The 10352-nt window shown below is 58.2% G+C and overlaps 1 protein-coding gene across 1 annotated transcript in view; it reads right to left on the bottom strand.

Annotated features, from left to right (window-relative positions):
- Positions 1-629: 629 nt before the first annotated feature.
- The window catches only part of ELL (elongation factor for RNA polymerase II), a 67177-nt gene continuing 57454 nt past the window's right edge, over positions 630-10352 (bottom strand). The window contains exons 7-12 of the mRNA XM_032465229.1: positions 8234-8330; positions 6539-7013; positions 3193-3259; positions 2782-2953; positions 1644-1688; positions 630-901 (exon numbers count right to left, since the gene is read on the bottom strand). Of these exons, the coding sequence (XP_032321120.1) occupies positions 785-901; positions 1644-1688; positions 2782-2953; positions 3193-3259; positions 6539-7013; positions 8234-8330 (973 nt within the window). The 3' untranslated portion in view covers positions 630-784. The remainder of the gene's footprint in view (positions 902-1643; positions 1689-2781; positions 2954-3192; positions 3260-6538; positions 7014-8233; positions 8331-10352) is intronic.

Genomic DNA, 10352 nt, shown 5'->3' with positions numbered 1-10352 from the left:
CCCGGACAGCTGAGGGCCTGAAATAGCAGGGGGGCCTGGTGGCTCCCAGCAGCTGCTCCCAGGCCAACTGGAGTTTTCGAAATAGAGCTATAGGGGTCGCGTCGCCTTGCCCGCCCCCTTAGAGCAGAGCCTCTGCTTGGGAGGGAGAGGCGGTGTCCGCGGGAGACCAGCCAGGGAGAGGCTCCCCCACCCCACCATGGGTTCTCCTCAGAGCTTGCAGGAACGACGCCGAACTTTCTGAGGGCGTCTGTTAATACTGTAGAAAGGACACAGGGCAGTGTCTAGACCCTGGACATCCAAGGAGGGGAGGCACAGGTTTAGAAAAAAGATGCTTTCTCTTTTGTACAAAAATAGACTCAAGTCTCATAAGCAGTAGCTAAAAGTGGCTGTCTTTGTATAAAACTAGAAAAGGCCAGGCAGGCTGGCCTCGGAGTCTTTCACTGACAGGAAGTTGATGCCCCTTGGGCTGGCGAGGAGGTGGGCTCCTTGGGGAGCCCGTCCTAGGCCGGGGGGCTGCTCAGGAGGTGTGGGGCCTGGGGGAGCCAGATACCCCACCTGGATCTGTGTGACCTGTGGGCACCAGGGCGGCAGGGGCTCCCCGGAAAGCCGGCGCTTCTGGCTCAGATGAATGTGTCTTCCTCATGTTTATTTTTTTAAATAAATCTCTTTTTTCCTCATCTTCAGCTCCCCCTCGCCCCCAGCTCCCCCACCATTCAGAACAGTCAGCCGGGTGAGGCCAGCTGGCCTGGCTGGCCGATGGGACCTCCTGCCCGGTGGCCTCGGGCTAAGGCCAGGCCTGCAGCTGCCGCTGGTCGTACTCGGCGATGAGCCTCTTTATGTGGGCCAGCTTGCTGTGCAGGTACTCACAGCGGTGCTTCTCCTGGCTGTAGTTGGTGTTGGTCTGTAAGAGAGTGGTGGACACGGCTCAGAGCCCAAACTGAACCTCAAGCCCCACTTGGCTGCCCCAGGTTCCCACTCCCCCTGCTTGCAGGCCAGAGCCCTCCATGCCAGGACAGGGACCCCTGCTCTGACCCTGGGCTCCACCCTAGGAAGCAGGTCAGGGCCAGGGTGAGAGCCAGAGGCAAGATAGGTCATGAAGCTTCAGGATGGGCTGGGGCCTGGCTGGCAGGGAACCGCCCCAGTGCACAGGAGCGCACACGTGGCCAACCACATGGCCTTCAGGAACAAGAGCTGATGTCCTGGAACCACATCACAGGAGATGGTAGGGAAGCCTGAGGCTGGGGGCTCGGTGCCCCTAAAGAGACAGCCTGAGCCCAGGAGGCTGGGCATTCCTCCCAGACTAGCAGCTAAAGACTCAGATAGGGCCAGGCTGGGGGTGGGGAATTTTGGTTCCTCCCCTGGAGCCTTTGAGGGAGTTGGAAAGGGCCTGGGCTGCACCCACCAAGCAATGGGAGAGCTGGAGGGGTGCAGGGGTGTCTGGTGAGGGGCTGTGCCAAAGCTCACGGGACAACCCAGCTCCTCAGCTGTAAATACAGGCAGGGGCTACTCTGAGGGCCTGAGACCAGCCGGGTTAGGCCCTTCCTCCCTCTCTCCCTCCTCTCCCAGACTCTGGTGTTACTTACCTTGAAACAGCTTCTTCTGACCACCCCCAACCTACCCCCCACAATGGGATGGAGACTCACCTTTTTGATTTTTCTATATTCCTGCAAAATCTGCCCACGAGTAGTCTGGAGAAAAACAAAAGAGAAAGCGAACAATACTTTACCTGCAAGACACCCCAAATGAGTGGCCCCTTCTCCCTGATAACCTGTGACCTGTGCCTGCTCAGGGACAATGGCCTCAGCATGGCGTGATGGTGCGAGGCAGTACAGGGGAGGGGCAGCTGGGGGATGAACAGGGCAGGGGGAGGAAGCTGGACCCGGGGAGCGAGGGGCAGGGCCCAGCCTCAGGGACAAGCACGAGGCCACACAGTGGGAGGGATAGGCTGGTCAGAGCCACGGAAGGAGGCAAAGAGCAGGCAGGATGGCCTCCTTCCCTCCCACCCAGCTGGCCTGTCCAAAGTTCAAGGGCAAGCACAGAGGCCCCCTGACCACCTCAGGGCACAGGGGAATGCTGGGGAGTGTCTGGGGGCTTGCCTTAGACCCTTCGAAACCCATTACGCCTCCAATCACAAGCCATCTCCTCTGGAAATCAAAGTAGCCTCCATCAGGGGAGACAGACCCTGATACCCTGACTACTCAGGGCTGGCCCTGCAGGCAGATAATCAGCTCTGAAGGGTGGCACAAGGAGGAGGCCGGTGTCCCAGGGATAGTGACTAAACCCCCTGCAGTGAGTTCCCACATGGGATGGCTTGAGGAGCCCATGTGCCCAAGGCCAGAGGAAAGGGTTGGGGGTGGGGGGACCACAGGGACCATCTATTCCCTCCCACATTCCCCTATGGCTGTAACAGCACTGATGGGCCAGGGGACGCGGCCTGGCCCTGTTCTTCCTCCTGGGAGCCAAGGATTCTCCTGTGATGCAGGTTAGCAGGCTGCAGAGAGGACCCCAGGTGCTCTTGGAGGTGGACCCATACACCTCAGCCTACTGTTCCCCGGCCATCTCTGCTGCTTGGAACACCACCCCTGCCCCCACAGGTCATCTCCCCCTGGGGAGTCGGTCATGACCCGCCTCACTGCTGGGGAGGTTGAGTCCAAGGGACAGGCCACAATCACACAGAGTGGGAAACAGGGGCTACAACGTAATGTGTCCAAGGATGCCAGCATCCGGCAGAGCCATCTGATGGCAGGGGCAGAGGGCCATGAGCAGGGGTTCCACCGCTACCTCGTACTCCTCGGAGCCCTGGGAGAGCTGCCGGAGCTGGGCGTCGAGCTGTGTGAAGCGCCGCGTGATCTGCTCGATGCGGGCGTGCAGGTCTCGGTACTCGCTATACTCGGCGTTGAAGTCGTTCTTGTAGCTCTGGCGCTGCTCCGAGGAGGAGATGGTGGCATATTTTCTGGGGGGGGGGGGACAGGAGAGAGGGGCTGGCAGGGCTCAGGGGTACTGCTGCAGAGACCCTGGAAATACCCATGGCCAGGTGGCCGGCCCCACCCAGGAAAACGGCCCTGACCTGGCACAGACCAGGCAGTTGGGAACTCACACAGGGACACAGGTCAGCTGTGCCTCTAACCTGCAGTGCAGGGGTGGGGAGGGGCTGAAGCCTCTGGTGAGAACAGCGGCAAGGGAAGTACTCACAGCAAGTAGTCGGGCGTCTCCGAGGTGGACGTGGGGACACTTGAGCTGCTACAGGTCCCGTTTAAACCTACAAAGAGCAAACACAGCTCTTGAGTCCACGGCGAGATTTGCAGGTTTCCTGCCCTGCTGTCTGCAGGCCATGGAGAGGGATTGCTGAGGCCACACAGCGGAAGCCAGGAGGTGTGAGCGCTGCCAAGGGCCGTCTGGCCACCTCAGGAGGTCCCGCCGGAGCCGGCAGTACCTTCAGCCCAAGGGAGAGGTGGTGAGCCGGCATGGCATGTCTCCAAAGCACAGCCGTGTAGAGCGCAGAGGGCCAGACAGCACCGTGGGCACTTTTTCAGCAAGGACCCAAAAGGATGGGTTAATCTTAGGGCCAAAGCCTTGTCCAGAGCTTGACCCATCCAGAGCCTTGGCTGCCTCCACTAACATCATGGAAAAGGTCACTAAGCTGAAAACCAGTGACCCCTGGCCGAGTCCCTAGGACATCCCAGTCTCCAGCTCTATATGACAAAGACAAGTAGCTGCAGGGAAAGCCCTGGCTCCTGCCCATGCCTCTCTCTGCTGATGGGAGTCGAAGGCCCTGTGGGCTCTGGTCCCGGGTCTGAGCCACACGTGCTCCTGCCCCAGCACTGGCTACAGGAGGCCATCACATCACTCTGTCATCCCTGCAGCAGCTGAGCTGATTCCTGCCCCACTTTGTCCCCTCCACTGGCTTCTCCTGTGCCTCCCCAGGGCAGGGGGCGCAAGAACATGCCTGAGAGTTCACCCTGCAGGGCCCAAGTCTGGGTGCCTGTCTCCACACAGGGGTCAGTGGGCCTGAGCTCGGTCTGGCTGAGCCCAAGTCCCCCACCCAGCATGCCAGCCTGCCCAGGAAGGCACCCTTCGGCCATCAGAGGGGTCCATGGCCTGAGCAAGAGTCGCGGGCAGGTACAAGGGTGGGCATAAAACCCAGGAGTGGGCCTGCAGCACAGAGGGATGAGGATGGCCAGAGGGGGCCCTTGAGAGGCTCGAGTGGGGGCCATGGATAGGCTGAGCAAAGCCACCTGCCCGACAGGTGAAGGCTGCTGCATCTGTCAAGGTCAAGGTGATCACAAGGCAGGGCTGGGACAGCAGGGCCAGACTAGGGGGACAGTGCCATGCAAAAGGGTGGGTTAAACTGATGCCTGTCCCTCTGCCCCACGGGACACAGGGCTAGGAAGCCCCCTCAGGTACTGACCTAGACCCCTCTCCAGGAGTCCGGGGGAGTGCGCAGAGAACACTGTCGCTGTTAAAGGGAGGTGGGTGGCTCCTTCCTGCGCATATCCCCCACCCAGGAAGAGGCCTCAGTGGCAGTGGTGGGGTCAGGTGGGTGCCTGGAGGGGGGAGGGGCTCTACGCCCACCTGTTATCATTGCCAGTCGAGCTGCCCGAGTGACATGGGTTAAGATGGATCACCTGGCACCAGACTCGGCTGCTAGTGCCTCAGTTGTCCTTTTCCTTTTTCTTGGGGCATCTACTTCCTGGTCTGCCTGACCCTAAACCTTACTTTCTCACTTCAGCCTGGGGCCGATGCACACGGGACAGGATCTGAAGCCAACCGAGACCTGTGCGTGGGGCCGGCCAAGGTGGCATCTTCCTGGTTCCATCTGATGCCCAGCCCCACAGGCCTCCTTCTCAGAACCCTGCCTGGAGCACGTGGGATCTTCCGCTGTTTGGGATAGAATGTGCTGCCCGGATGCTCAGGGCCTACCTCCCTGGGCGGGACCTGGAGGACGGGGCATTTGCTCACGGGACCAGGCAGCCTTCTCCTTGTCAGCCCATCCACAGGCACTGGGAAGCCTAGTGCGCAGCAGGGCTGAGGGAACCCAGGGGACTGAAGAAACAGAAATGTCTGTCTCCACCCGAACAACCCCACAGTTCCAGGACCACAAAAGGAGGTGCTGGCATAGCCTTTCTGGAGGACAGCTGAGTGACAAACTAAAAAGCCTTAAGGAGAAAGTGGCTCCACCCTTGATCCAGGAATGCCCCCTGCTGGGGACCCTCCTGAAGAAACCAACTAAAAGCTGTAGCAGGTGACATGGCCCGGGCTGCCCCAGGACTGAAGCTACAGCCGCCACCCCACATAGCTGGTGTGGCTGCATACCTGTTGACAGGTTGATTAGATTAAATCACACGAACAGAAAATCAAAATGGAGTCAGTATTCCTAAGAGGACTCTCTAAAGTGGAGCCAGGAAACCATTAAGGAAATGTGACTTAAGTACGTCTCCGCCTGGATGGAATCTTGACCTTCTGACCTGATGAAGTGATATTCCAGAAACTCGTGACACCCCGCCGACTTCTCAGATCCCTAACCTGAAAGAATATTTTCCGACTTGTGACAGAGTCGATCACCATTCTCACCAGGTGACATTTAACAAACTTGTGGCTTTTTATCTTTATAAGCCTGACTCTCTTCCTTGAAACACTCTTTCAGGGCTACCTGAATGTATGTCGCCCAAATCATAATTCTTAAGACTCCAAATAAACTATTCTCTTATTTGAAGCCTCATAAATTATTTTTTGGGTTGACAGCAGCCACAAAGGGTGCTCAGCTCAGGTGCCTGCGGCTATAAACTCAGCGGCACTGGCTCTGGGGTAATGACCCTGCCTCCACCACCATCCCTGCCCATCCATGTGCCTCCCTAGTGCCCTAGGCCCCCCCGAGATTTCCCTGCTCAGCACACGGCCCCCGCCAGCCTTGCACCCCTCATCTCACTGCTGTGATCCCAGGTCTCTCAACTGCCAGAAGCTTTCCCACAGGCTACAAGACCTTGTTCTGGCTCTTACCGCCTGCTGTTCTATGGACAGTCTCCCCCACTCCTTGTGGTCCCACCTCCCAAACCCTTTCTCCACTGGTTAAAATGTTTGCTTAGCAGGTCCATGGTGATCCAGGGACTGCCCGCCCTCCTCCCTGCCAGGCCCTGTTCCCCACCGCCTTCCCTGAGTCCCAGCCCTGTCTGGCTCCCTCTCAGTGTCTGAGATCTCCCTGCAGCTAGAACTGCGGCCTGGAGCTTGTTCCTCTCCCTGGGTGTTGTCCCCTCGCATGAGCCATCTGTCAGGCTCTGAGCCCCTGGCCCTGAGAACTGGCCTGGCACACAGCAGGACTGCAGGAGGCTCCGGGAACAACAACGCCAGGGCATTCAGACGAGCCAGTGTGAGGACACTGGGTGCAAAGGGGCCTAATGTGCAGGATGAGCCAAAGTGGGGACTCATGGTGTGGCCCCTCAGCACTCTGTGGAGTAAGAGTGGGCATAGGGCCAGCACTTAGGCTCCCAGTGACACCCTTTGGCAGAGCTCCCTGCCCATAGGCCTGCCTCTCAACACCTACCTGGGGCAACTGGTGGGGCTCCAAGGGGACCTGGCATATGGTCTGGGGTCCGGACCCGGTGCCTGTCCTCAGCCGCCCTCTCCTTGTCTTTGTGCTTCTTGCTCTTCTTCTTGGACTTGCCGTGCAAGGAGCTGCCGTGGGGCCTGCTGGGCTGGGCACAGTCCGTCAGCAGGGGCAGGCTGAGGCGTGCAGTATGGGCTGAGGTGGCTGCTTCCCCACGCTCACAGTCCCGGCCACTGTGGCCCAGGTCGTTGCTGACGTCGGCCAGGGGGTCGTGGGCCCGTGGGGGCTCCAGCCGCAGGGGCAGGTGGGCGTCCGTGCCAGCCAGTGGGCCCGGGGTGGGCAGCAGGGCCTCACGGCTGTGGGGTGCACTCAGCTTTCCGTTGACTGCAGGCTGAGGTCTCTGGGTGAAGTGTGATACCCTGGGTTTCTTGTTAGCCAGAGGGTCGATGAAATCAGGAGGCTGCGGACGTTTCTGAAAAAGAAGAGACCATTTCAAAGGAGCGCCTGTGCCCAGAATTTCTGGTGTTTCCAGGGGAGAGGCTGGGCAGCTAGAGGCTAATCCTGAGCCTAGCAAGGCCACAGGCTCCGAGGAAACCCAGGGACCGCATGCAAGGCCCTTGGCGACCACACGGGGGCGCACAAATACCAGCCAGGCCCACCAGGCCCAGGATGCCCAGCACTCGGCAACATGGGCCTGCAGGAGGCTCAGCTGGGCCCAAAGGCCACGAGAACAGAGGAAGGGTGGCCAGGTCATCAGTGGACCTGGTTCCAGCCCATAAGGGCCACCTCTGGGAACTAGTCTAAAACATCACTGTGCTCAGCATCTTCCTCACACGATGGGAAACAGTGACAGAACCAAGTCTGAGTGAAACAGGGCAGCTCCACAGGCCAGGACCATCACCTCCAGGGCCCTGACTACCTGGATCCCCATGGCAACCCTGTTACACGGTGTGGGCCTCATCCCCATTTCACAGATGAGAGGAGTGAAGCCTGTGAAGCAAGGCCAGACCACAGGAACAGAGGCAAGGTTGGAGCAGGTGGCCCAGGCCGAGGGTAGCAGGGGGGACACGAGTGAAATGAGGCCTTCCGTCCTCCATGATGTCCCCACAGCCACAGCATGCACAGGAAGGCTTCAGGGCCATGGACCTGGCCTGGGTGCCTCCAGGGCAGAAGAGAAGAGAAGAGAGGGCAGGCTAAGTAAGGGCCAGAGACGTGGGACTCACAAGTCAGAGCACGCAGGTGAGTGGGGACAGGTTTCACCAAAAAGCTCAAGAAACAGTGAGGGGAGGGTTTGCTGAAGATCAAGCCCCCACCAATGAGAACCCCCTGAATGCCCTTCCCGACTACTGACTAACATGGCAGTGACTACTGCTCACGGGGCTCCACTGGACACCAGCCGGCTACAGCCATACACTTGACTTTACAAGAGCCCTGGGAGGCAGGAGTGCCCACCCTACAGAGAAAGCACAAAGCTCTGTGCTGCAGTGGCAGGCCCTCCCTCGGCCACACTACGCACAGGTATCCCAGCCTAGGGGAAGCCAGCCGCTCACTCATTCAAGAAAACTTGTCAGCTCTGAGCTGAAGCCCAACAGGCTCCCCAAGCATCAAGGTCAGGTCAGGTCTATGGACTCGGGGTGAGACCCGCCGCCCTCCCCACCATTGTGCCGTCACAGCCACGCCTGCCGCTCCTACCTGAGGGGGTGAGGCTGAGCTCCCATGCTCGCCTGGAGGGCTGCTGGCAGCAAGGTCTCCAGGGAGGCTGCCTGTGCTCTGTGGCTGGCACAGCTTCCTGCAAAGGAGAAGGAAGGTAGGTTGGGGGGCTCCATGGGACACACTGAGGCCCACCTGTCTCTGCATCGACACCATGCTGTCCCACTCAGGCCCAGCAATTCGGGGAGAGCCTGCTCCCTGCTGAACCAGGGCAGGGTTGAGTGTGACAGGTACACCAGGGCCTGGCAGGCAGAGAGCAGTCTGAGCACTGGGATCATTCACAGCCACTCTACAGTCAAGGCCTCAGCCTCACTTCCAGACTCTCCCACTGGGTGTCCTATGCCGAGAGAAGGGTCAGATGATCATCCACTCATCTAGACTCTCATTACCATGGAGACCAGGGACCCACGTAGAATTGGGCAGACACTCAAGATCCGTGCTGTGTCCCCAGGGGAACTGGGGGTACTGGGGTGCAGGTCCTGACGCTTAAAAACAACTGTTCATCCAAATAATGCTCACTGCAGAAACAGAGAAGGCGTAAGAGACTAGATGACTTGGCCTGCAGTAGGAGGAACTCCCAGATTCAGCACCCATCTTCCTGGGAGCCCAGGCCATGGCACCTCTTTGAGGATGGCAGGGGTGGCCACCAGCCCACAGGGACCTGAGCACAACAATGTAGCCAGAGACAAGGGAAGAGACACCCCCAATGCTTGACGGGCAAACGGAGGCCCGGACAGTCACCCTGGCTCGGGGGCCCTCTCCGATCCACTTCTTGCACTCCCAGCACCCAGGCTGCGAGTCTTCCAGGAGCCCAGGCAGATGCGCATGGTGCTGAGGGCCCTCCTTGCCCTGTAGGGAAGCTGAGATGAGGTCTGGGGCTATGTCTGCGCTGTTTTAACCAGTGACAAGCAGAGCCCACCTCCCTGATCAACAGCCGCACCCCAGACTACTACTGCTGTCCCCTCCACAGTGGCCTGAAATTTAAGAATAGCCACAGGAAAAGTGCCTGATCCACGAGGCCGAGGGCAGGCAGGGCAAGTCTGCCATCCAGCCACTGGAAACACCCAGAGCTTACGGTTAAAGACAAAAGGCCAAGGACAGTTGTTTAAGGCCACTCTCTTTCAAGCCCCCACTAAAAAGGCATAAAAGACAAAGGGGAAGCAATGACATTCAACAATGAAAGCAGAAGTGCTAGTGGTGACCGGCCTATAGGATCCAAGAAATCCAAGTCCCGAGCAGCAGAGCCCAGGGGCCTGGGGTAGGAGCCTCAGGGCCCTCAGCGAAGGAGTTCCTGCCAGGCCATCTCCGCCCAGCCCTGCTCTGCTGTAGGGCAGCGGGGAAGGGAGCCCACAGTATGTTCAGAAGTGAAGGAGCCCAGGCCTTCTCCAGATGGCCAGGAGGCTGCTCAGGCCACACCTAGACAATGAGATGGACAGAGATGTGGCCTCAGGAGAAGAAGAAACAGAGGGGCCCATGGGAGATTCAGACACCTCAGTGGTCCTCCTGAGCAGGCTGAGCTGCCTACAGCAAAGTCATGAAAAGGCTGCACCTGGGTTTCCAGGCAACAAGTGTCAGACCCCAAAATAGACAGGAAAATGCATTTGAAAGGAAAGAGAGACTCTGTAAGGGGATGAAAACTTCAAATCCACAAGAAAAACACCAGCCTTAATAGTCTCAGAAAGACAAAGAACTTAAATACCCACTTCTTCAATACAGATAAATGAATAGCCAATAAGCGCATAAAAAGATGCTCAATGTCATTATTCATCCAAGGAAACACAAATCAAAACCACAATAAGCTACCAGTTCACACCTGCTGGGATGGACAGAATTTAAAAAAAAAATGGAAAGTAAGTGTTGGCGAGGATGTGGAGACACTGAAACATTTGTGCATTGCTGGTGGGAATGTAAAATGGTGCAGCCACTGAGGGAAAGAGTTTGGCAGCTCCTCAAAAAGTTAAACACAGAATTACCATTTGGCTTAGCAATTCCACTCCTCAGTATATATTTGAGGGAACTGAGAAAACCTGTGTCGGTTATATGTGTGTCCTCGTCCACAAGTGGTCGTGGCAGCACTATTCATAATCACAAAAAGTTTGGG

The sequence above is a fragment of the Camelus ferus genome, chromosome 22, assembly GCF_009834535.1.
Source record: "Camelus ferus isolate YT-003-E chromosome 22, BCGSAC_Cfer_1.0, whole genome shotgun sequence".
NCBI lineage: Eukaryota > Metazoa > Chordata > Mammalia > Artiodactyla > Camelidae > Camelus > Camelus ferus.
This window is presented reverse-complemented; position numbering and strand designations above follow the sequence as displayed.